This window comes from Mustela nivalis (assembly GCF_964662115.1).
Source record: "Mustela nivalis genome assembly, chromosome: 6".
NCBI classification, from domain to species: domain Eukaryota; kingdom Metazoa; phylum Chordata; class Mammalia; order Carnivora; family Mustelidae; genus Mustela; species Mustela nivalis.
Genome location: NC_139025.1, coordinates 40,152,410 through 40,180,109, shown reverse-complemented (window position 1 = coordinate 40,180,109; position 27,700 = coordinate 40,152,410). Strand labels below are relative to the sequence as shown.

General features: G+C 37.0%; 1 protein-coding gene and 1 long non-coding RNA gene across 15 annotated transcripts in view; one reads left to right on the top strand and one right to left on the bottom strand.

Annotated features, from left to right (window-relative positions):
- LOC309866914 overlaps nt 1–27,700 on the bottom strand; it is a 135,428-nt gene that overhangs the window by 34,091 nt on the left and 73,637 nt on the right. For all 6 annotated transcript variants that reach the window (XR_014312876.1, XR_014312877.1, XR_014312878.1 and 3 more), the window contains one exon: nt 5,110–5,215. This is a non-coding gene — a long non-coding RNA (uncharacterized lncRNA). The remainder of the gene's footprint in view (nt 1–5,109; nt 5,216–27,700) is intronic.
- LRRC9 (leucine rich repeat containing 9) overlaps nt 1–27,700 on the top strand; it is a 115,251-nt gene that overhangs the window by 38,262 nt on the left and 49,289 nt on the right. For 8 of the 9 annotated variants that reach the window (XR_014312863.1, XR_014312864.1, XM_082734955.1 and 5 more), the window contains exons 13-17: nt 7,679–7,811; nt 9,942–10,064; nt 10,904–11,019; nt 13,366–13,578; nt 18,921–19,040. Coding sequence is in view for 7 of the 9 variants with exons in the window: in XM_082734955.1 (XP_082591081.1) it covers nt 7,679–7,811; nt 9,942–10,064; nt 10,904–11,019; nt 13,366–13,578; nt 18,921–19,040 (705 nt within the window). In the remaining 2 variants the exon portion in view is untranslated. Of the gene's footprint in view, nt 1–7,678; nt 7,812–9,941; nt 10,065–10,903; nt 11,020–13,365; nt 13,579–18,920; nt 19,041–22,925; nt 22,963–27,700 lie in introns of those variants that run through there. The other variant, XM_082734960.1, reaches the window with a different exon arrangement.

Genomic DNA, 27,700 nt, shown 5'->3' with positions numbered 1-27,700 from the left:
TACTTCATTGTCCCCACCTTGCCCCTGGTCACACTGAGCTCTAAAATATCCAACCATCCCTCCTTATTCTTCCACCCTCTTGATCAGGCGGCTGTAACACGCAGGTATAGAGCAGTACCTCCTAGTCCTTCTCACATCATGGCACACATGAAATGATAATGTGGCTGCATTTAAATCCTGGCTTTCCTGCTCACCAGCCATGTGCCTTCACATAGCTCTGTCTCTTTCTTCCTATCTGAATGAAGGTGATATTAGTATCTAGTTCATAGAGCTGTTGGTAGGATTCAGGGAAATATGCATTAAAGAAGTCTTGGATACTTGTACATCTGTGTTCATAACATCATTATTCACAATAGCCAAAAAGTAAAAACAACCCAAAGGCCCATCAACAGATGAATAGATAAACAAAATGTGCTTTATCCCTACAATAGAGTATTAGTCAGCCATAAAAAGGAATTAAATTCTGACACATGCTATAATGTGGTTAAACTTTGAAAGAATTATGATAAGTGAAAGAAGCCAAACACATGGGCACCAGGGTGGCTCAGTTGCCTAAGTGTCTGCCTTCGGCTCAGGTCATGATCCCAGGGTCCTGGGATGGAGTCCCGGGTCAGGCTCCCTGCTCAGTGGGGAGCCTGTTTCTCCCTTTGCCTCTCTGTCTCTCATGAACAAATAAATAAAATCTTTAAAAAAAAAAAAACAGCCAAACACAAATGAAAAAATATTGTATAATCCCACTAACATGAGGTACTTAGAATAGGCAAATTGGTAGAGACAGAAAGTAGAATAGAGGTTACCAAGGGGTGGGGAGGATGGAGGGATAGGTGGTTATTGTTTGATGAGCACAGACCTTTTATTTGGGATGATGAAAATCTCTGGAAATGAATTATGAATTATGAATGTACTTAATGCCAATGAATTGTACACTTAAAAATGATCTAAGTGGTAGTTTTACTTTATGTATTTTTTACCACAATAAAAAAAAAATCACTGAAAAACCATCACAGCCACTCCGTGGAGAATGGACTGGAGGGAGCGGGAGCAGATGACAGGGGCAGTAGATGGAGGAGATCCCACAGCAGCTCAAGCTAGAGGTGCTGGTGGCTTCAGCAGGGTGGTGTGGTGAGAGTGCCCTCACTATGCTTTCTAGAAGAGAAGTGAGGAGGAGGTGAGGAATAGAGGATTTTAAGGCAGAGGGTGCTCAGGGTGATTCCGGAGAACTAGGAGTTATCAGGGGCACAAAGGGTGGTGGAAGGACGGGGCTAACGTTTGTGTTTTCTGCTTGCCCCAGACCCTGTGCTAGCGCTCAGTGCCCTGCACCTCCAGTAGGAGACAGAATAGCCCTAAACCTTCTATTCGCCCTCTGTCTGGTACAGCAGCCACCACCCAGAGGTGACCGTCGAACATTTGAAATGTGACTTGTCAGAATTGAGATGCTCTAGAAGTTTAAAACAAATAGTTTTGAAAGACCTAGTATAGAGAGAAGACTATAATATCTTCTATTGGTTACATTTTAAAATGATAATATTTCAGATATATTAGATTAAATAAAATGTATTATGGAACTTTACCCCAAAAAATTACCCCAAAAGTTCTTGGACCAATTCCTGGCACATGGAAAGTTTTTATGTAAAATCTACCATTATTATCTGAAACATCTGATGCTATGGACTGCTCTTTGCTTTTTGGAATTTGTTTGGCATCCACGATATTATAATCTTGTTATCCTATTCTTCTGATTATCCTGCCTTTTTTCCTTTTTATGCTTCCTCTTCCCTCTAAACATGAGAATACCACAAGATTAAGGTTCACTAATCTACCCTTTTTTTCTCTGCACACTATCAATTACTCTCATTGTTAAAATCTTAGAAATGGGGGAACATAATTGGCTAGAAAAATCACCGTGTAGCACATCGATCTGATAAACTAGATTTTTATGCTATGATGAGCATGCAAGCAGTAAAGATGAGTATTTGCTGCATCATTTAAAAGATGGAATAAGACTAAAAACTAAAAACATGAGCTGCATAAGCAGTTTAGAAGACGAATTTGATTTAGGTTGGCAGAGGGCTGGAGGGCAGGGAAAAATAAGATATTCTCTTTGATACCCAAGGACTTGGTCAAAAGCCATAGAAGTGGCATTTAGTCCATCTTTGCTTTCTCCAGAAGGTATATCCTCAGCCTCCTGATCTCTGCTCTGGCACCAACAGCTGCCGTTCCTACCTGGTTACTCTGCCTTATCTCCTTATCTATCTAAAACTAGACTTTAATCTTTTGTCCATAAGCAACTCTCCCCTCTTGTCATTTTCTACTAATAATGCTGTCATTCTTTTCACTGACCAGACCAGGTTCAAAGCCTTGAAATCATATCTGACCACTCCCTCCTCCATTATCCATATATCTAATCATTCACAATTTGTAGTGATTCTTCCTTTATGGCATCACTTGCATTCTTCCTTTCCCTCTCCATTCCCATTGCTTGCCACCACTTCGAACATTTCTTCCAGACGTGCCTGGGTGGCTTAGTCAGTTAAATGTCCACTTCTTGATTCCAGCTCAAGTCTTGATCTCAGGGTCTTGAGTTCAATCCCTGCATTGGGCTCCATGCAGGGTGTGGAGCCTACTTTAAAAAAAAAAAAAAAAAATCCCTCTACTGTTTGCTAGTAGTTTTCTGGTGGGCAGTCCTGCCCTTGGTCTTCCTCTCTATTCCATCTACCTTTAACAGTACAAATTAATCTTTCCTAAAAAGTTATTTTCACCTCTCACACTGCACTGTTTCATGATGAAAATTCTTCAGTAGCTTCCCATTACTGATAATAATGAAATCCAAATCCCTCTGCCTGGCATTTAAGGCCCCTCAAAATCTAGCTTCAGCCTAACTCCCTATTACCAAATATATAAATATCCCAGATGAAGTATGTACTTTCCTTACAATTCTCCTAAACACACCTCAGTGCCATGCCTCCCTCTGATGAAATGCCCTTTTCTGCTTTTCACCTGTGACAAACTAACCCTTCAAGTCTCAGCATAAGGACTTCTACCTTTGTGCAGCCTTTCCCGAGTTCTCAAATGGTAGGAGCCCTCTTACCTAGTTTACGAGTCTATCAAAAAGTCAATATGGAGAATTGTAAATGAATGATTTACTTAAAAAACTCTTGAGCAAACTTAATATATGTGCTGCCAAAGCAAGCACCCCTTTAGCAAACTTAAGGGTACCTGGCTGGTTCAGTTGGGAGAGCATGTGACTCTTGATCTCAAAGTCATGAGTTTGAGACTTGTGTGGAGTAGAGTTTAAAAAAATTTTTTTAAAACCTCTAATTTTGTGTTTCATTTGTCTTTTTTTTTTTTTTTTAATTTGACAGAGAGAGACAGTGAAAGAGAGAACACAGCATGGTTAGTGGGAGAGGGAGAAGCAGGCTTCCCACCAAACAGGGAGCCCAATGCAGGGCTGGATCCCAGGACCCAGGGATCATGACCTGAGTTGAAGGCAGATGCTTAATGACTGAGCCACCCAGGCGCCCCTTTTTGTCTTTTTTTTTTTTTTTTAAGGTGTTATTTATTTATTTGAGAGAAAGTGCAAGAGAACATAAGCAGCCGGGTTGGAGGGAGAGGGGCGAAGGGAGAGGGAGAAGTAGACTCTCCACTGAGCAGGGAGCCCAATGCAAGGGCTCTATTCCAGGACCCTGAGATCATGAACTGAGCCAAAGTCAGAAGCTTAACCAACTGAGCCACCCAAGCGCCCCATCTTTTGTCTGTCTTTTTATGTAGGGCCAAAGCCTTTGATAGGAGGTTGGAGCTCCTGAGTCTTTCTTACATCAGACCACAACCATATTACATACTAGTTTCAGTTTCTTTAAAGTTGAACATGAACTTAAAGATTCTTGCAAAGCAACTTGAGTACAAAAATCAAACTAATTTTAGTTTGTATGATCCTCCCAGCCACCACCAAACTTGTGTTTGCCTCACCTTCATATATTCTAAAAGAAGCTTCTAATGATTACTCTCTCTGCAGTCTTACCAAAACTTTCCACTTAGTTTTCATAGACACAACTCTCATTCTTTCTCATATTTCATTGTTTTATTTAATGTGTTTAATTTCAATAACCATTATAACTGGTACAAAAAAAAGTTTAGGAACACAACTGGCTTTTCCTAAGCATGAAACACAGCTGGGTGGATAGAAATACATCCATTTTTTAAAAAAAAATTTATTAATGAAATACAGATGACATATAGTGTTATATAGTTTCAGGTTTACAATATAGTAATTCAACAATTCTATACATTCCCAGTGCGTACCTCGACTAGTGTGGTTACTATCTGTCACCATACATTATTAACAATGTTATTGACCAATTCCCTATACTAGTACATCAGTATTTTTTTTTAAAGATTTTTATTTATTTGACAGAGAGAGATGACAAGCAGGCAGAGAGGCAGGCAGAGAGGGAGAGGAGGGAGCAGGCTCCCTGCTGAGCAGAGAGCCTGATGCGGGGCTCGATCCCAGGACTGTGGGATCATGACCTGAGCCGAAGGCAGCGGCTTAACCCACTGAGCCACACAGGCGCCCCTACATCAGTAATTTTTAAAGTACCCTCTTATCCTTGAACTGTCACCATACTGTGGGTTCTAGAAAGGATGGAAAATACTGCTTAATCTTGTAAACTGGTTAAGTGGCAGTCAGTGGAAGTTGAAAATTTTATTGTAGCATGTTTGTTATATTGAAATGCGATTGTGGGGCGCCTGGGTGGCTCAGTGGGTTAAGCCGCTGCCTTCGGCTCAGGTCATGATCTCAGGGTCCTGGGATCGAGTCCCGCATCGGGCTCTCTGCTCAGCAGGGAGCCTGCTTCCTCCTCTCTCTCTCTCTCTGCCTGCCTCTCTGCCTACTTGTGATCACTCTCTGTCAAATAAATAAATAAAATCTTAAAAAAAAAAAAAAAAGAAATGCGATTGTGTATGTGTTTCTCTTTAAGTCCTTGAGGGGAGGGACTTTCTTTAGAGATTCTTACTGGAAATCTGATTCATGCATGATGAATAGTTGAATAGATGGGTAGATAAAAGTCATACCTTTTTCTATATATCATGTGCTCTTCTCTTAAAAAGACTTACCTTTAAAATTTCTGATTATCGGGTGTGTCTGGGTGGCTTAGTCATTAAGTTGGTTCTGTGCTGGGTGGGGAGCCTGCTTGAGATTCTTTTTCTCCCACTCTCCCACCTAAAAAAAGAAAAAAAAAGAGTAGAAGATCTTATTTGACATATCTTGTGATGGTTTTTATTTTTAATTATTTAATTTAAAATTATTTCCATCTTCCCCTCTCTTTCTTTTTTTTTTAGATTTTTTAAATTTTCTGATTCTATTTTTTTTGTTGCTATCTATTTTTTCAATTATTTTTTTCACCATAATCATTTAGTGTACTCCTAATCCCCATTCCCTATTTCACCCATCCCCCCACTTACCTTCCCTCTGGTAACTATCAGTTTGTTCTCTATAGTTAAAAGTCTGTTTCTTGGTTTCTCTCTCTCTTTTTTCCTTTGCTTGTTTATTTTTTTTCTTAAATTCTACACATGAGTAGAATTATATGGTATCTGTCTTCCTCTAACTGCCTTATTTCACTTAGCATAATATACTCTAGCTCCATCCATGTTGTTGTAAATGGCAATATTTTATTCCTTTTTATTGCTGAATAATATTCCATTGTGCATATATACCACATGTTTTTTAATCCCTTCATCTATCGAGGGACACTTAGTCTGCTTTCACAATTCGGCTACTATAAATAATGTTGCAATAAACATGGGGGTGCATGACTCATTTTGACTTAGTGTTTCTGGTTTTTGTGTGAAAATACTTAGTAGTGTAATTACTGGATTGTAGTCTTGTCCTATGTTTAACGTTTTTAAAAAAGATTTTATTTCTTTATTTGACTGACAGAAACCACAAGTAGGCAGAGAGGCAGGCAGAGAGAATAAGGGGAAGAAGGCTCCCTGATCAGCAGAGAGCCCGATGTGGGGCTCGATCCCACGACCCTGAGATCATGACCTGAGCCAAAGGCAGAGGCTTAACCCACTGAGCCACGCAGGTGCCTCTATGTTTAACTTTTTGAGGAACCTCCATACTGTTTTCCACATTGGCTGCACCAGTTTGCATTCCATCAAAAGAGCACAGGAGTTCCTGTTTCTCCACATCCTCACCAACACTTGTTTATCGTGTTTTTTATTTTAGCCATTTTGACAGGCATGAGGTGATTTCTCACTGAAGTTTTGATTTGCATTTCCCTGTTGATCAGCGAGTTGAATATCTTTTCATGTCTTTTTGGCCATCTATATGTCTGGAGAAATGTCTGTCCATGTCTTCTGCCCATTTTTTAATTTAAGGGTTATTTGTTTTTTAGGTATTGAGTTTTATAAGTTCTTTATATATTTTGGATACTAACCCTTTATTGGATATATCATTTGCAAATATCTTCTCTCATTTAGTAGGTTGCTTTTTGTTCTGAGTCTTTCCTTTGCTATGCAGAAACATTTTGTTCTGTAGTCCTGACAGTTTATATTTGCTTTTATTTTCCTTGCCTCAGGAGACATACCTAGAAAAATATTGCTACAGCTGATGTTAGAAAGATTACTGCCTATGCTCTCTTCATGATCTTTCCCTCTGTTATTTGAGGGCCAAGACCATGCTATAGCTGCCTAATGCCATGCACACAGCTTGTATCTGATGCATATTTAGTGATATTCACTGGAAGTCTGAGAAGATTCTATTTACTGAAACGTGGAATTTATAGTAACATGAGCCACATTTTAGTATTTATTTTAAAAAAATCTTTGGATGACAGGTTTCAATAAGAAAAAATATATAAGCAATTCAGCATTTATAGAAAAGTACATTTTTAGATAAAGTGGCTACTAATATTAAACTAGTAATAATGTCAAAACTGAGATAGTGACAAGGAAGAGCAGACCTGAGTTCAAATCACGACTTTGCTAATTTCTACTTCTGTCCTTGGATAGACTGTATAATCCCTCTTAGCTCTAGGTTTCCTACAACTAAAAATAGAGATTTTATTGACTTTTCAGGACTGCTTTCACAGGAAGTAATGTGAATTTTACGGAAGTACTGTATTTCTGATCAAATACTTTAAGAAATAAATCTAGTCACAAAGCAAACCAATATTTCAATGCATTAGCACAATGAGATGTATCTGGAAATCACTGTAGATTATTAAACCAAAAAACACCATTATACCAAATCTTTATTTATATATCTTAAATGTATCTATCTATAAGTATATATCATATCTAAATAAGAACCTTCACTGATAAAATGTCATGCAGGATTTTCTTTTTGGAATTTGCATGATTACTCATGGAGTATCCTTGCAAATGTGTAAAACTACAGCTCCATCACTACACAGTATTGTCAGCTTTGACTCTGGCTGCTTTTATGGGAATAAATATTATACTGTATCACTTTTTGTAAACCTGTTTCCATGTAAATTTAAACCATATAAATAGCCTTATACAACGAAGTTGCACCTGAAGGTTGTCTACTTCTTTTCAGCAAATCTAGCCTGACTTTTCTTTGCCCACACCCACAAACATTTACCAGTAAACCATCTGTATTGAAGCTGAAGTACTGTCAATTTTATAAAAATACTCAGACTTTGTTTTTTCTTTACAGCTGCCTCTCAGAAAAGAAGCTGTGATTCTTGCTAACAGCCTCAGTATGTGTGAGTGCCCCAGAATTGAATTTTTACAGCAAAAGTACAAAGACGAGAAGAAGAACTGTCTTGAGCCTGAGCTCTTCAGGCATGGTAATACAAATACACAGAATTTCTGAACTTTTTAGTTCTAAGTCTTCATTAGTTAATTTTGTAATGTTTTTAACACTTGGTTTTATCAATCAGAAAGATTTTCTAAAAACTATTTTATTTATTATTTACCAGTGTAGTGATATATGACTCTTTGATCTATTACTTCAGTCAAGTTATAAACAAATATTTACTGATCATTGTGTAAACATTAATAGGATGGGACCCGTTTGTTACTCATGTTTAATCTAATTATATGGAACAAGCACTTTTCACGGTCTGCTTTGTTCATTGACGAGACAAGATGAGCCTAGGGTGGTCCTACTACATTGCCATCCTACCTCCTCTCTCTCAATCTCCTTTTATCTCCATTAACTTGTGTCCTAAAAATAAACTCAATCTATATGCATCACACACACACACACACACACACACACACACACACCCCACGCCTCAAGTTCACAGGGCAGAGAAAAGAGAACCTGACCCAATTATGCAATAATCATCATACCAAGCACTGGGGAAGAGAGTCCTTATTTGTCCTTAATTATTGTAACAGAAGATAAGAAGATCTTGTTGTAAACCTAAAACTGGCTAAAGGGGTGCCCGCGTGGCTCAGTTGTTAAGGTTCTGCCTTTGGCTCAGGTCATGATCCCAGGGTCCTGGGACCAAGCCCTGAATTGCTTGGCAGAAAGCCTGCTTCTCCCTGTCCTACTCCCCCTGCTTATGTTCCCTCTCTCATTGTGTCTCTCTTGTCAAATAAATAAATCTTAAAAAAAAAAAAAACTGACTAAAGATAAAATGTATAGATTGAAATGTATAGATTGCTTTATAAATTACCTCATAGAAGATAAGCTTTTGGTACTTTCATTTATTCACAGTGATTAGTACTTTATTTGCATCTTGAATATATAGATAAAAGTATATGAGCCAATTTGCAAGACAGTTGTGGGAGAGGTTCCCTGTTAACCACAGGCTGGGGCAAAAAACCAGCTCATCAGGTCCTCCTGCCTCACCCTCCCACTGCTCATTGTTCAGTTCCACCAGTAGTATGAACTGGTTACTGCATGTTAGGCACCTGGTGGGTGATGGGGATACAGTCTCTGCAAACTAGACACAGTGCTCCTTATGGTACTGACAAACATTAATAATCACACAAATAAATGTAAAATTATAATTTTCATAAGAGCTGTAAGATGAAGTATTAGTGCATATGATCCAAGAATATATAATAAGGAGAACGGACCTGGTCAAGGAGTAAGGGACGCCTACTCTTTGGTCTCCACTATTCAACCTACTGAAGACTGAGCTGTCAGAAATTTGGTTAATTTAACTCTCTAAGAGTAATATTCTAAGTTTCAGAAAATAGCTCTGCTAAGATTATTCATGTGGAACTACATGTATTTTGCAGTCTTTTATTAAGTGAAAATTAAGCAGATTATTGAATATAGAAAGAACTCCTTATTTGAAAAAACCATTTGCTTCTTTTTTCTCATTCTCCTCTATTCCCATCTTAAGAAACACCTCATGATGTTTTTCTAGATTCTTCTGAAATATGTTTCCCAAAACAATTAGGGTCTCTCAATTTTCATTTTATGACAGATACATCGTAAAAAAAAGGGGGGGGCATCTCAATGTTTTATGCCTAGTGATTACAAGTTACTTTATAGGACTGACTCCTAGAGATCTTTAGGATTGAGTGAATCCAAAGATCCCTTAGGAATCTAAAGGGAAAATAAATATTTATCCATTCAGTAAATATGTATTGAGTGCCCCCTATGATCTAAGGTATATGCCAGGTGCTGATGATAAAGAGATAAATTTTTACCCAGTTAATAACAATAAAAAGTTCTTTACTTTAAATTACTTAATAAAAAAACTTATTATTTTCTTTCCTTCTTCCTTTTCTGTAAAGCTTTGCTTGATATAATTACAGGAATCCTCTTTCATACTTACTTCATTTGGTCAACAAATATTTAGTGAGCTTCTGGGTTGCTATACAATGGCAAACAAGGTAGCCAGGATTCCTCCCCTTGCAGAACATATTGTCAGGTCTGCGACCATTAAGGAAAGTAATATGGGAAAGTTACCAAAATGAATTAGTGTTAAAATTATTTTTTTATTCATATTTAGGCATCCTCCTCATTACAAAGGTCTTCCTTGGACAGAGTGTTCAGGCTCGTGAACAGGACTCCATCAATCAAGCTAACTATCCAATGGTTAATTCAGTGTTCGTTCCTCGAAAATATATACTAAGTATGTCTGCTATAAAGAGAAATGTGCTTTAATTTTTCTGAATACAAAATGTTTGTGTTTAATACAGATGTGTAGAGTTTAACTTCTACCAACAAAGTTTGTAAACTTTTCTAAAAAATCCATTGTTAGCTACTAGCAAGCTTCTATTTTCCTATTCCCTACTTCAGTGACATTTATATGTGTGTGTAGACTTTTATTTTGTAAATGACACATCCATACATACTCATATATATTATATATATATACTATATACATGTTTCATATGTTATATAATACATATATGTATTTCAAAAGATGAAAAACCCACCCACTTTTAATAGCAAAGGTTTTTGGGAAATACATTTGTCAAAAATATATGGCCACACATTGAATAGTAAAATGGTAAGTATAAAAAGGAAAAGGAGGGGCGCCTGGGTGGCTCAGTGGGTTAAAGCCTCTGCCTTCGGCTCAGGTCATGATCCCAGGGTCCTGGGATAGAGCCCCGCATCGGGCTCTCTGCTCAGCGGGGAGCCTGCTTCCTCCTCTCTCTGCCTGCCTCTCTGCCTACTTGTGATCTCTGTCTGTCAAATAAATATATAAAATCTTTAAAAAAAAAAAAAGAACATGAATAAAATTAAACCCTACTAGTCTATGTAGTGAAAGGGTGACTAGAAAGTATTTCTAGAATTAAGAAACTGCCTAGGAGAGTGGAAAAAATATAAGAAATAAAATACTCTTAATAACATGATAGTTAGAACTTGCTGAGTTTATTGTTTATTAATCTGTGTAATAATGAAAAATATATATTTCATTTTGAAGAGTATTTTTCTTGTTTTGTTTTGTTTTTTATTTTACTCTAGATTCTGTCATGGGACAAAGAAACTGTGATTGCAGCGTTCGGCAGTGCAAGTGGTTTGTCTTTGATCATGACCTTGTTTTGCCAGAATACATTGTTGAATTTGAGTATATTACAGTGGTATGGATATATTTTTAAAATTGGAATTCCTTAAATAAGGACAGAACAGTAATTTGAAGTCTAATAATGTAATGTCAGGTTTATATTAAACATGTCTATTTATACATAAACATATAAAATGGTTATTTGGGGGGCGCCTGGGTAGCTCAGTGGATTAAAGCCTCTGCCTTCGGCTCAGGTCATGATCCCAGGATCCTAGGATCGAGCTCCGCATTGGGCTCTCTGCTCAGCAGGGAGCCTGCTTCCTCCTCTCTCTCTGCCTGCTTCTCTGCCTACTTGTGATCTCTGTCTGTCAAATAAATCTTTAAAAAATAAAAAAATAAAATGGTTATTTGGTGAAGGGTTTAATTTTCAAAATAAATATTATGACACCTAAATGTTTTTATGAGTAATATATGGCTGTAGTCTCACTGAGAAAGTTTCAAACTATATTGAAGAATATATAATAAACATGAAAATCTGATTTCACTTCAACCCCAGCACCACTCCCTTTCATGAAGAAATCCACTGTTAACAACTTTGTGGGTTTGCTTTCAATCTTTTTTTCTATGTATTTATATATATAACAAAATATACATTTTACATAGTAGGATCAAGACCTAAGTATTTTGTGGTGTTTTTTTGCCTCTAACAATATGTTTTGGACATATTCCCACTTCAGTACATATAGGCCTATACTTTTTTTTTTTTAAGATTTTATTTATTTATTTGAGAAAGAGGAGAGTGAGAGAGAGAGCACGAGATGGGGAAGGGTCAGAAGGAGAAGCAGACTCCCTGCTGAGCAGGGAGCCCAATGCAGGACTCAGTCCTGGGACCCCGGGATCATGACCTGAGCCAAAGGCAGTCACTTAACCAACTGAGCCACCGAGAAGCCCAGGTCTATTCTTCATTCTTTTGGTGGCTGCATACTATCCAATAATAGTCTGATTTATTTGACTATTACTCTGGATGAAACATACAGGTTGTTTCCAGTCTTCTTACTATTTATTTACTTATTTAAAGATTTTATTTACTTATTTGAGAGAAAGACAGTGAGAGAGAGCATGAGAGGGGAGAAGGTCAGAGGGAGAAGCAGACAAATAGTAAACAGAACGACTCAAATAACAAGAAGTAGAGAGGTGGGCAGTCCTGGCTGTTGTGACTCTTCAGTTACAGATGTCAGCAAAGAACTTAGCTCCATCATTCATCTGCTTGCTACTTCATGAGCTCTTCCCATCAGAAGATTCACTACTTTATTCACTTCTGGGTAATTTTCTTAATTCCTTTATTATTTTTTTCTTCCATTCTCTGTTCATCCCTCTGAAACCTTGATTAGTTAAACTTTGGGCATTCTGAATTGATCCTCCATGTCTTTTAATTTTTTTTCTCTCATATTTTATATCTCCATTTTAAAATTCTCTGTTCAAGAAGATTTCCTCAACCTCACTAATTTGATCTGTGCCATATCCATTTGTATTGAATATTTTTATTGAATATTTTTATTTTTAATTGAATATTTTTATTTCACTAATTGTTTTTATTTTGACTCTAAAGTATTTACCCTATTCTTTTCTATAGCAGCCTATTCTATTATGGATGCTTTATTGTCCCAGGTTTTAAATTCACTTATGGATCATTTTGTTTTTTTCTTTTTCTTTTTTTTTTTTTTTTAAGATTTTATTTATTTATCAGAGAGAGAGAGGGGGAGAGAGCGAGCACAGGCAGACAGAATGGCAGACAGAGGCAGAGGGAGAAGGAGGAGCCCGATGTGGGACTCAATCCCAGGACGCCGGGATCATGACCTGAGCTGAAGGCAGCTGTTTAACCAACTGAGCCACCCAGGCGTCCCATTTTGTTTTTTTCTAGAGCCATTTCTATTTATGTTGTTCGTGCTCATTCATTTACAGTTCTTACCATAATTACTTAATTACTTAGAGCATCCCATTGCTGTTTTACTTGTTCACTCTGAACACCAGGTTTCTCTGCATCTGCTCTTCAAAGTGATTATCTCCTATACATGTTTTGGCTACCAGTTACATTTCTGCTATTGTCTTCAATTCAGTCCCTTTTGATTTATGTCTCACAATTCCTTGTCTTTTGTTGGTGCCCTTTCCATTGCTGAAAAATTATTTAAAGATGATCTTTTGCCAGTTTTAAGGAATTTTCAATGGGAGGGGATGAACACATTTATTCTTAGCCTACAATTTTAATCTATTCTTATTGATTTCCTAATGTGATTCTGATCATCATAGGTATTACTATATAGCTGAAAAAAAGAGGTAATTCATCTTTGCTAAGTAGGCTGTTTCTTGTTCAAAATGATAAATACAACAACCAAATTTTCAATACTTTTAATAAATTTTTTAGGTCAAGCCTCGCTCTTTATTTTCTTCATTCAACAATGTTATTTTAGAAGAAAGCAAAAAAAATTCAGAAGGATCAGTATTGTCCCAGGATTTGAAATTTGATGATGAAGTTATAAAAATGGATCCCAGGATTAAGCCCAGACCAAAACTTATTAGTTTGGATGATAAAACAATACTTTCTCTTGCCAAGACTAGCATTTACAGTCATATTGTGGTGAGTATTATAAGGAATAAAATCTGGAATTTGGACCTCGAATTTGGAATCATAATCTAACACATGAAGTCTAAGGACACTAAAGCACCTATCTAGTGATGCCAGCCATCATGCTGTCAAAGTTAAAAATGCCTTGACCTTTCCTTCTTTGTGGACTAGATCAGTGTTGTTTGGTAGTAATATAATATGAACCATACATGTAATTTAAAATTTTCTCTTAGCCATGCCAAAAATGTTTTAATTAAAAGATTAATTTTAAGGGGTGCCTGGGTGGCTCAGTGGGTTAAGCCTCTGCCTTCAGCTCAGGTCATGACCTTAGGGTCCTGGGATCGAGCCCCACATCAGACTCTCTGCTCAGCAGGGAGCCTGCCTCTCTGCCTACTTGTGATCTCTCTCTGTCAAATAAATAAAATCTTTTTTAAAAGATTAATTTTAATTAATCCAATATATCTAAAATATTATCATTTCAATATGCAATCAATATGAAGAGTCATTAATCAGATAGTTTCAACTAAGTCTTTGATGTCCGGAGTATATTTGCAGTCTATAGCACTTTCAGACTAGCCACATTTCATGTGCTCAACAGCCACATGTCGCTAGGGACTACCATACAAGACAGTATAGGCCTAGAGGATAGCCTTCTAGTTTACAAGGTATTTTATTCCTGAATAACAAGTAAGCTCTCTTTAAATGATTAAGACAGATAAGTTTCAAATCAGTTTCCAGGATTCATCAACATAGAATATCAGAGCTTTATAAAATTAATCAACAGAATTTGACTTAGTACTAAAGCAACTTTATATACACTGGGGCAGTTCTGTTGAGATATTAAGCCTACATCCATACCTTGACTTACAGATCTGTCCATTTCAAATCAGCTACCATTCTATCTGAACTATCATTAATTATCCCTGACCTCGACTACTGCGATGCCTTCTAACAGGGCTCCTGGCACTCTACCACTGCAACATTGCACAACTCCAGGAGATGCAATTCACATTATATGCTATTAATGTATTCTCTGGGTGCCATTCATTATATAACTGAATATAACTCAGTATGGGGACTAGGAGGTGCCTCCTAGAGTTGTACAACAGAGGCACTGTCCTGCTTTCACTTTGAGCCCTCAACTCATTCTCCATGTGGAAGCTAGAGCAATCTTTTCAAAACGCAAATCTGATCATGAAATCTCTGTCACCCCTCACCACTCCTACTTCAAATCCTCAAATGATTTTCCATTGTTTTAAAAATAAAGCCAAAGTCCTTAATATGGCCTATAAGATTTTGCGTCACCTGGTCCCTGGCCTACCTTACCAGACTCTCTTCATATTACCCTCTCTTTAGTTCTCTGTGCTCAGCCTCCTTTCTATTTCTTAAATGCATTCTGCGTGCATCCAGCAGAGCCACTGCACTTGCTAGTCCTCCATGTGGAATGTTCTCCCCTGACTCCCTTCTCCTAGTTAATTCCCACATAACTTATAGATCTTATATATAAGTAGATCTATACTGAAGCATTAACATTTTCTCTTATCTCTGAGTCTAGGTCAGATTCCTTTGTTATATGCTCTGTATCCTTCCTAGATTGTAAATTCCACAGGGGCAGGGGCTATGGCAGGTCTTCGATATGTATATCCCCAGTATCAGGGCAACAATATAAGATGGTGTGGTGTGCATTGCACAAGAGGGCCATATCCAAAGGGTACCCTTTAAATCATAGAGCAGTATATATACTACAATTTTCTGACCATTCTTCAAAAAATTTCTTGTACTAACAAAATCGACATATTGTGACAATTTCCTAAAAGCTGAAAATAAAGGTATCTCAAGGAAAGGATGGATCCCGCTTTCTAATTTACTCATAAACACTGTGTAGTCTAGCACCAGCTCTGCCATTTTCTAGCATAACACCTGGCACATAGGAGATACTCATTACAAAAACAATACCTTTTTTTAAAATTTTTTATTTTTTATAAACATATATTTGTATCCCCAGGGGTACAGGTCTGTGAATCACCAGGTTTACACACTTCACAGCACTCACCAAAGTACATACCCTCCCCAATGTCCATAATCCCACCCCCCTTCTCCCAAACCCCCTCCCCCCGGGCAACCCTCAGTTTGTTTTGTGAGATTAAGAGTCACTTATGGTTTGTCTCCCTCCCAATTCCATCTTGTTTCATTGATTCTTCTCCTACCCACTTAAGCCCCCATGTTGCATCACCACTTCCTCATATCAGGGAGATCATACAAAAACAATACCTTTACAAACAGCAATCAGTTCATACAGAGAAAGTAGGTTTGCTTGACCCTACAGAAGTGGCAAGCAAATTGATATTTGATTAATAAACTGATAAAAATACGAGAGAAGACAAGTTATTTTCACAGGACACTATCTTTCTGTGTGTGTGTACTGAAAGCTGAGATACAGATAAATAATCAGGATGATTTTTATCTTGAAAGTCAATTACATTGCTCCAGTGTGACTTTCTAGATCGCTTGTTTATGATGACAGTCTTTTTCGAGTGACTGGGGTAAACAAAAAGAGTGAAAAAATATTTTTTAAAATAATAAGTGTGGCCAACAGTTCTGAGTCTGCTTCTGAAAATATTTAGAAAACATCTGTTTTCAAGTTGTTTATGGTATTGCTTTTGTCCAACTACATCATCATCATCCACGAAATCTTCAAGTCTAGGAGATTAAGTTTTGACCTTAGCCAGTTATTATTAGGGAGGAAATTTTTATAACAAAATGACAATATCACCACCTGTATCATAAATATGCAGTCTAATGATTACAGAAGCAATCTTTGAGCTGACAGCATGGAGAAATTACTGTTTCTGCACTATAATGTCAAGATTTCATATTTGAGTAATGCATTTTTGATAAAAAAAAAAGCTTTAGTAATGAAAGGCTTGATAAATGCATGAGTTCTGATTGGACTGAGCTTCTATGACATATGTTTCTATAGATTTTAAAGGGATTAAATAAAAGTTTTTTTTTTTTAAACCAGCAACAGTAAAAAATAAAACAAAAAAAGTAGGTCTTTTTAAAATTTTTTTGGTTTGTAAAATAAGTAACAATGAGGAGAATAAGACTTTAGAATACCCTGGCTTGCTCATGACCTCCACCCGACTGCCTTAATTTTATCAACACCCCTAGCCTAAGAATGGAAGAACATCTCATCCTAAATTTACCTATATGGCTCAAAAGCCAGAAAAACCTTTGAAGGCTTTTAGTAAGAATACTAGATAGTACAATAAAAATGTTTAGAAATCACACCAATTATTTTCCTTCCTTTTTGCCATTACTATAAGAGAAATATCAGGGTACACACCTCTTACTTTCTTTTCAGTCTTCCCCACTAGATGGAGGTTTTTTTGAGGCCATTCATAAAAATAAATAAAATATATAGAAATAAAGGTGGGAGGTGGGGGAGGATGGGTGAAATGGGTGAAGGGGATTAAGAGTACACTTACTCTGATGAGCAATGTACAGAATTGTTGAATCATATTATACACCTGAAACTTCTATAACACTGTATGTTAAAAAAAATGTATGTTAATTTTACTTGAATTAAAAAAAAAATAGACTTCTTGTTAGTTGGACGTCTGGTTTTTGCAACGACTTATTCATCTAGCATTTACCGAGCATTTGCTTTGTTTTAGGCAATGAGGTAAGTATTGGGAGTTCAAAATGAATTAGTTATTTTCCCTGTCTCATGGACCTCATTTTAGTGGAGACAGATATGTAAACAAACATAGGAAGCTTGGAGTTGCTGGGAGAATGCCACGGAAAGAGATACGTTTTGTGCAGATTTTTGAAGGATATGAGAAACTTGGTTGTTTACATCTTCCAGGCAGGGGAAATACTCTGTCTAGAAGCGTATGGTTTTGAAAGATCCTAGTGTTATCATGGAACACGGGGTGACTATGAACATAGGGTGTGTACCAGGGGAAGGTAAAGACATAGGCTGGAATGAACACGGGGTGACTATGAACATAGGGTGTGTACCAGGGGAAGGTAAAGACATAGGCTGGAAAACAGGAAGATACATGGGGCTGTGGCTGGAAGAGTAGGAGGCATGCTACAATAGGATGGGTTTTTGAAGGTAAATTTTAGATTTTCCTTAAGGAACAGTTGCTGTGTTTTTAAAGACCCCAACTTTGGCAACTTGTGGCTAGATTTAAGTCAGACTGATGGTATGGCTATCCAGTGGAAACTATGTAGTAGTTCAAAGGACAAATAAGAGACTGAACTAAGGCACTTGTAGTGGTAATAGTATGGAACGGTTGGTTTGAGAAACATTTCTAGAATAAAGTGTTTATGGAAAAGGGGAAAGGGGGGTGGTAAACAATATCTGTTCGATAGACAGTGAAAGTCTCAATCAGGTCCAAAAACATAGACTGACAGGCAGATATAAAGGAAAAATGTTGTATTCAGTTTGGACATGTTAAGTGTAAGGTTTCTGTAGATGCTATCATGGATGATACCGGTATGTAACCTGTAGAATAAACTACTCTACATAATTTCATCCTTCTTAACAATCTTAACCAAGTTTTGACAACTATTCGACATTCAGATGTTTCTTGGAATTTATGTTATGTCCACGGTATAATAGGGTGTAAGATGGTGGTGGTGAGTGAAGAGATCTGGGAGGTAGACACTTGATTTTATCATAATATCCATTTGTTGTGAATACTGCAGTCAATTATATTAACGCATTTTCTTGTGCCACTACTTATGATGTAGACTATGCAAGAATGTAATCTTCACTTGATATCATTCACAATGGTGTAGTCAAAAGATAGAAAAATAGTCATCAGGGTATCCCCTAAATATACAGCTGTATTAACACTCCTTTTTACTGAGCACAGGATCAAATGGATAGGGAAAGTTTAGACCAAATTCTGATAGAGAAACATTTTCCCTAGCCCCTTATTTGAGTCTGTCCCCCTGCTTTAAGACCCTCAGCCTCTGCTCCTTAGTCCAGTGCCCTCATAGTTTCCTGCAGTCAGGGTGTAGCCCTGCCATCTTCTTTTGTGAGATATCCTCGCCAAAACCCCAAATCTTTAGGGCCTACATTGCTCACTGGCTAGCTTGAGAAATAGGCATGCCTCAATAAATATCTTAATATATTTAACTGTTTTCTAAAAAAAATTTCTAGACCAAGTGGAAAACCAAATTAATCAAGAACAGGATTCAGTAATGCTATTATAAGCTCTACCTTTTAAAAGCATACATTAGGCTTACTTCTTATTGGCTCTCTCTTAATATTACTTAAATAACTATGATGTAGAATATAATCTGTCTTATTTTTTAATTTACATTTCATTTTATTTCAGAATCTGAATCTCCATGGAAATAGCTTGAGTAAATTGAGAGATCTCTCCAAGTTAACAGGACTTCGAAAACTCAATATCAGCTTCAATGAATTTACTTGTTTAGATGATGTATACCACCTGGTAAGAACTGTCCTTTTGAAATTATTTAAGTAAAAGAATTAATTTAATAGATATATTATTTTTGTAATGAAGACCTCAAACATACTATATTCGAGATTATGCAGCTCAAATTAGGAACACAACACTGTGGTCTGTTACTTTGTCCAAAATAGGTCTTTGAGCACCTAACTGGCTCGGTCAGTTAAGTGTCTGCTTTCAGCTCAGGTCATGATCTTGGGGTCCTGAGATCGAGCCCTGCATCGGGCTCTCCGCTCAGCAGGGGAGTCTCCTTCTCCCTCTACCTGTGCCCCTCCCCCCACCTGTTTGCGCTCTCTCTGTCTCAAATAAATAAAATATTTTAAAAAATAAAATTAAAAGTGTCAGATTCAGATTCCATTTGCAAACCAAATATACACCTGTGGTCATACCTGATTTCTAACTACTTTAAATTCATTTTAAAACTACTCCAGACTTATTTTTAAAATGTTCTTTGGAAATTGTCATTTCCATTTTCTTCTGCTCTTGTTTTCTCATTCTTATTTTTCTCCTTGTGAGTCTTTACTTCTTCATTTTCTGATTCACCACTTCATATCTAAGGCTGTTAGTTCTCTTCCCATTTGTTCATTATTCATGTTGTTATTTCTCTTTCTTTCTTCCTTGTCCTCTCTGTCACATGCACAGATCTTATTTGATTTGTGTTTGCCCCACCATAGACCATAGGACAAACACAGTAATGCACCATGTACACATAGCTAAGCATTTTATCTGGCTTTTGTTTTCTCTGTTATATATCATACAACAAAAGTAATTGCATATGTGGCTCCAGAATGCCAACCCAGCATCCCCTGTTTCCACTGGTCCCAAGTCACTGGCCTAACTTTCCAGAACATATCATCATTCTCAGCTCTTACTCATTCCCTACCCCCTTTCAACCATATCAAAGCATCTGTGTTGCTGCTTCTCCCACTGTGGTGGGAGCTGTTGCTTTCCTTACTGATCTTAAGTTTTAGTACTAAATCTCCATCCTTATTTCTTTTAGTAAGCCAAAGTCCTTTTGTTTTTTTTTTTTTTAAAGATTTACTTAGGGTGCCTGGGTGGCTCAGTGGGTTAAGCCGCTGCCTTCGGCTCAGGTCATGATCTCAGGGTCCTGGGATCGAGTTCCACATCGGGATCGGGCTCTCTGCTCAGCGGGGAGCCTGCTTCCTCCTCTCTCTCTCTGCCTGCCTCTCTGCCTACTTGTGATCTCTCTCTCTCTCTCTCTGTCCAATAAATTAAAAAAAAAAAAAAGATTTACTTATTTAAGAGAGAGACAGAGTGGCGGGGAGGAGCAGAGGGATGGGAAGAGAGAACTCAAGACACCCAGGGGCCCAAAGCCGAGGTCCTTTTTAATAGAATCCCTGATAGTTTGATACACAGTTTGAGGAAAGAAGGTAGTTTAATAGAGGTCTCAAGACTATATGTAAGTTGTTGGCATTTTTTATTTAACTTTTTTCTGATTGCCAGTGGTTACAGAGGTTGTAACAGTCATAATTTTGCTTATGCACAAAATTTAAAGAGTAAGCTCTTGAGCTGCCTGAGTGACTCAGTCGGTTAAGCATCCAACTCTTGATTTCAGCTCAGGTCATGCTTTCGGGGTGATGGGATCAAGCCTGCATCAGCAAGGATCAGTTTGAGATTCTCTCTCTCACCCTCCTCCTCTGCCCCTCCTCACCACTCTCACAATAAATAAATCCTTTGTGTGTTGTTTGTTTGTTTGTTTGTTTTTAAAGTAAACTCCCAAGTCAGGCAAAGCACATGGATAGTGCTTTTAGATAGTGCTTTTAGATAGCTTAGCCAGCTGCCCAGCATGTATTTTGCAGTATAGTTTTATTGTTCTCCTTGGATAGAAAAATTTCTATCACTGTGTACTTACTGAATTGATATTACTGTGGCCATTTTACAAACAAGAGAACTGGACAAACTGTATGCCCAAGTGGTATTTTCAAATTTTAAGATTAGCAAAGGTAGCTAGTAATAAACCTCTCAAACATCAAGTATCTGATGTGTAAAGGTGTCTTGAAAAATGACTGTAGGGATGTTAGGGGTGATCAGAGAGAGGAGATACTCTATAGGTGTATATTCAGCTTTTTATTATAAAATAAAATACAGATATAGAAAACTACATACTACAAGCATGTGGTTCAGTAATTAGGTGAACGTGCTTATTACTGATGCAGGTCAAGAAACAGAACTTTATAACATACAACATAAGCCCCTTCTATATATTCCCCATCCCCTCAATAAATCATTATCCTCACCTCTTTAGTAATCCTCTCCCTGCATTTCCCCCCGTAGTTCTATCACCCAAATGTGCCTCCCCACCTAGCACAATAGTTTGGTTTTGCCATTCTAGAAATTGTTTGTCTCTCTTAATTTATAGGTTTCCCTTCTCCCTTCTCTCCCTCCTCCCCTTCCACTCTCCATAGTTTATCTGTAGAAATACTTTGAACTTCTAGTCCCAAAAGTGTCCCACAGTCTGGACCCTGTTGTTGATTTGCTTATGATATAACCCTACATGACCTCAACCCTCCATATTGTCTGCTAATTGACAGCTAGATACAGAGACTGGATCAGGTTCAGGTTCCATTCCTCTGGCAAGTCTATAGGAAGCAGATGATACCTGATTGACTCACTTTTCTGATGCCAGTAGCCATTGTTAATGCTTAGTCCATTAATTCATCAGTGATTACAAAATGGCAATATTCTTATTCTGTCATTTCTTTTTCATTTCTTAGTTAGACTGTTTTTGCATAGATACTTCCCTTCATCTATTATTTGGTTATCAGTACTCCCAGTAATGTAGAAAATGCAGAACAGGGGCACCTGGCTCGCTTAGTCCGTAGAGCATGCAACTCTAGATCTTGTGGTTGTGAGTTCAAGTCCCGTGTTTCACGCAGGGATTACTTAAGAAAGAAAGAAAGGAAGGAAGAAAGAAAGGAAAGGAGAAAAGGAAGGAAGGAAGGAAGGAAGGAAGGAAGGAAGGAAGGAAGGAAGGAAGGAAGGAAGGAAGCAGGAAAAAAAGAAAATGCAGAATAGATGCTTACTTGTCTTTATTTACCAATTTTGAAGATAATGAATTGGTTCCTTGTGTTTTCTCACAGATATGTAATTCCTTTTTTGTTTTAATATCATTAGGAATACATGGACTTAAACATACTCAATGAGAGTCCATCCACTGCAACCTTTATCATGATTGAAGCTCAGATGGTCTCATCGTTAGCCAATGGGAACGTCTTAAAGTTTGCTTCTTTTGCTATGACCCTAGTGATCTCTGATAGCTTCTTTACCACCTGTTATAAGAGATGTTCCACATACATTTTCTGTCTTCTGTTGTAGACATGGGATTAGCCATTTTTTCAAGGAGCTCTAGTTTCTTTTATTTTTTTAAAAAATGATTTTATTTATTTGAGAGAAAAAGAGAGAACATGAGCAGAAAAAGGAGCAGGGTAGGGGAAGAGGGAGAAAATGTCTAGCAAGCATGGTGCTGAGCACAGAGTTTAATTCAGGCCTTGATCCCACAACCTTGCGCCGAAACCAGAAATCTGGCACTTAACTGACTGAGCCACCCAGGTGACCTTAGCACTAATATATCTTAGAGAGAAGTGGTATATCAGGTTTGGTATTTGTTTCTAGGTCATTCCATTGGACAGACTTCTTGTGGGGAAGGGGCGTCTGCATGTGTGTGTGTGATATGTATGTATATGCATATAAACTATATATGTATGTATATGTATAGGGTATAATGCATGTATATCTAAAACTAACCTCACAAATTTATATTGGTATTTCCAATTCAGATTCAAGACCGAAAATCTTTTAGCTTAACCTTTTCTCTGTTACTTACAGCTCTCTTTTTTTCTCTCACAGCAAGAATCCTGATTCCCAAGGATACAAAGTGATAGCATTGGAATATTTAATAATTGATTATTGTTTTATTGCTATTACACACACAATAGTCTCAGAATGATAGCACTAATACTCTCATCAATATGGTTACTGGAAAGATATTTTTTTTAATTTTGTGTGTGTTCTCTGCATTATTACTCATTTAAAAAAATAATTAAAATTATCATTCCATATATATTCGGTCAGACCATGTAGCCTTACTCTATGTACACCCTCCCTTTTAGTTCATTGGTAATTATATTTAATTCTTATCACCACACCTTAGGTTGGTATCTCTGAAAAACATTTTGATTGTCTGAAAAATATTTGATTATAGATTCCTTGGGAAGGGCTTATGGGAACAATATTTACAATCCTTCCATTACTACATGTGGATAATAGTTTTTCTATATCCTTTATACATGAATGGCAGCTTTGCAGGATATAGAATCCTTAGCTCACAATTTATTTCCTTGGGCATCTTAAATGCTATTTTGTTTTCCTCTGACATAAAGTGTTGCTGTAGAAAAGTCTGATGAGAATGTATAATTTTTTTCCCTTAAGTTACATGCTTTTTACTTTTAGATGGCCAGTTTCTTTAAAGTCCAGTAATTTTACTGGAATATATCTTGGTATTTGTTGCCAGGACCAGTATTTCGGAACTACAGTATGCTTTTCCAAAATGCAGATTAAAATAATTTTTTCTTTCTTTTTCTTTTTTTAAAGGTTTTTTTTTTAATTTAAATATTTTATTTATTTATTTGAGAGACAGAGAGCATGAGAGAGTATCAGCAGCAGGGAAGGACTGAAAGAGAAGCAGGATCCCCACTGAACTGAGAGCCTGATGCAGGGCTCTACCTCAGGACCCTGGGATCGTGACCTGAGTTGAAGGCAAATGCTTAACCCACTGAGCCACCCAGGTGCCCCTTTCTTTTCTTTTTCTAACCTGGAAGTTTTTAGACATTTTTCTGTTTCCTTGTAGGGTTTTTATTTTTTTTTTTCAGGGTCTCACCTTATTCATACATTGAATCTTTATCTATCTTCGCTCTTTGTCACATTCTCCCAAGTCCTTTTTATCTCTTAATTAAAAAATGTTTTTATTAAGTTCAATTAGCCAACATATAGTACATCATTAGCTTTTGATGTAGTGATTCTTTAGTTGCATAGAACACCCAATGCTCATCAGATCATGTGCCCTCCTTAATGCCCATCAGCCAGTTACCCCATCCCCAAGCCCCCTCTCTTCTGTAACCCTCAGCTTGTTTCCCAGAGTCCAGAGTCCCTCATGGTTTGTCTCCCTCTCTGATTTCTTCCCATTAAGTTTTCCCTCCCTTCCTCTATGGTCCTCTGCACTATTCCTTAAATTCCATAAGTGAGTGAAACCATGTGATAACTTGTCTTTCTCTGATTGACTTATTTCACTCAGCATAATAACTTCCAGTTTCATCCACATCGATGTAAATAGTAGGTATTCATCTTTTCTGATGGGTGATTAACATTCCCTTGTATATTTGAACCACATCTTCTTTATCCATTCACCTGTTGAAGGACATATTGGCTCCTTCCACAGTTTGACTATTGTGGACATTGCTGCAATGAACAGTGAGGTGCAGGTGCCCGTTCAGATCACTACATTTTTATCTTTGGGATAAATACCCAGTAGTGCAATTGCTGGGTCATAGGATAGCTCTATTTTTAACATCTTGAGGAACCTCCATATTGTTTTCCAGAGTGGCTGTACCAGCTTGCATTCCCACCAACAGTGTAAGAGGGTTCCCCTTTCTCCACATCCTTGCATTTGTTGTTTCTTTCTTGTTAATTTTGGCCATTCTAACTGGTGGTATTTCATTGTGGTTTAAAATTTTAAATTAATTTGATTTTACAATTCTTCCCTCCCTTTTTTATACTTTCTCTGTCTCTTAAAGCGATTATCTATTGTATTTACTAGTTTTGTGTTTGACTACTTAGTCTTTGTTTCTAAAATGTTCTTATTTAATTTCAAATTCTTTTATGGGCTCTTTCATCTCACTTCTGAATATTTCTAATCCAGATTTATGTTGTTATCTTATATTTTGAAGCTTTCTTAACATCTTTTTGCTTGTTTTAAAATAGTAAGTTAATAATCTTAAATTTCTGAGCATATCTTTCTGGTGTACTTTTATTGCCCACAGCAATGTCTCTCCCTCTCTCTCTCTCCGCACCCCCACCTCCTTCCGCCTCCCTCGCACTCCTAGCTTTGCCTGGGATTGGATCTCAATACTTTTCTTTTGCTCATTTTTTAAACTTTGAAAATGAACTGGGGTTTGAGAAAGCTTTCCTACCTTCACAGATCTCCCTCTTGTTTATATGTGCTTTAAAAAAAATTGTAGTGCTTCTTTTCTGAGATTTCCTGACTCTATTCCCTTCTTCTATTTTTTCTCTCTCTCTCTCATTTTTGCCTTTTTTGTCCTTATCCTGTTTCATTTTTGCCTTGGCCTCAACAGTTTCTTCTTTGAGAAGGATTCTATTCTAGAAGGGAGCCCTGGTGGGGCAGTTTTAAGGTTCATAAGTGTTAGATTGCTCCAGTTGCTTCAGACCTTTCTCTGATGGGTCCCATGCACTCATCCCATGCAAAACTCCTTCCAGCTGTACTCAGATTTGTTGCCTTACTTTCCAGTAAACACTGGCTGACTATTTGGAGGCTCTATTATTCTCAGGTCCATCAGATACTGCCCTGATGCTTCCTTCTTCCTTTCACATAGATATGGATACGATGTAGGTCTTGTGGTTATTGGTGGTTTATCCTGCAGCTTCTTTGGGGGCTTATGGGGACACCCTGTCATGTAACTTGGTTATAAATCTTGTCCGTAGAATTTGGGTTTTTATCAGTTTATTCTGTCTTCATGTGGGGATTCAGAGATTGGAAACCTATGCTGCCTCTGCCTCTTTATTCTCCAGTAGTGAGCTTTGCATGTGTGTTTAATGTGATTTATGGTTACCGTGGCATTACAAAAGGTTATGATCTAGTTTAATCACTCACCTGTCATTCCTATTGTTTTCTACATTTTTTAAATTGCCTTTAAGATATTTCATTTTTACTGTCATTTTCCTTAAGCATGTCTCTAACATGGAGAGTTTCCATAATCCACTTGCATGCTAGAAGTTACTTCTACTAAGTTCCAAAAAGTAAATGTATTGTTTTTAAGTATTTATCATCCTGGTCTTGACTTTTAAATTAAAACACCCAACCTAACACTGTTTATATAATGGAAGACTTGGCCTTCGTTAATGGTAGGGAAAATATATATACTATATGGTTTTTTTAAAAGCCTAAGCAAGACATCCTTACAAGATAAATTAAAAAGTCCTAAGATTCATGTTTATCATTCATTCACCTGAACTATCAAGAAAGGAGAGTATCTAAGAGAAAGGAACAGGAAGAGATTTTTTTCCTCTGAAAATAGCTCCACCACAGTCAGAGTTGGCCAGGGAAAGACAAATATGTATAGCTATTTGCAATCTTAATTTAGATTATGTGCCTAATTTTTTATTGAGACAATACTTCTGTCTTATCTTTTCTAATGAAAAATTTATTGCTAAAGTGATAACCTAGAGAGAGCTAATTTATATTTAGAGAATGAACCATTACCCCTAAGAATTTTTAAAAGAGGTATTGTGAGTTTTAAGCTTTGTAAGTTGGCTGTACTGTACTGGAATTTAAGAATGACAAACTGAAGCACAAGAAATATTAAGAAAGAAACCCCTCTACAAAAACTGAAAGTACTCTTCTATGAACAACTATGTTCATAGAGTCTGTTTTATATCTTTGGGAATATTAAAATTGAGATCCCACCCCCGTTTTCAAGGAAAGAAGGCAGTTACATTTTATGATGTATGGTTCCAAAATGCTAGTCTACATTCAAATGCCAGAATTTAGGACAAGTTTTTACCACTTTATGATGAAAATTGGGAGAAGACAGGCCATGTAATAAATTTTTATAAAGCCAAATTGATTTCATTTTAAAGACTAAGATTATGTCCTTAACACTATCAAATATTAGGTGCCTGGGAGGCTCAGTGGGTTAAGCCTCGGCCTTCGGCTCAAGTCATGATCTCAGGGTCCTGGGATCAAGCCCCACATCGGGCTCTCTGCTCGGCGGGGAGCCGGCTTCCCCCCCCTCCGCCTGCCTCTCTGCCTACCTCTCTGCCTACTTGTGATCTCTCTCTCTGTCAAATAAATGAGTGCTGTGAAGTGTGTAAACCTGGTGATTCACAGACCTGTACCCCTGGGGATAAAAATATATGTTTATAAAAAATAAAAAATTAATAAAAAAAATCTTTTTAAAAAATACTATCAAATATCCTTTTGTTCAAGAAATTATGATAGCAAATGATTATATGTTTGTTTGTTTGTTTGTTTTACTATGCTTTTTTATGAGAATAAAAAGTCAGTAACATTATTTGGCTTCCAGGAATTTTTTGAAAGATTTTAATGATCTTTCAAAAAATTTTTCAAAAAAAAATGAATGAAAGGGGAAAAAAAAGATTTTTTTTTTAAATTGGTACATTCAACTTCTGCAACCTGAACCACTGTAATAACTGCTTTTCCAAGAACATGAACTATAGCAGTGATTAATTCTATGCTGAATTCAAACAACTGTTTTGAATTACCTATAAAGATATCAAGTTCACTGTTAATCTATAGTAATATTACCTTTTATTTTAAAAAATATGTTGCAAACAAGATGGGATCAGGAGGGAGACAAACCATAAGAGAC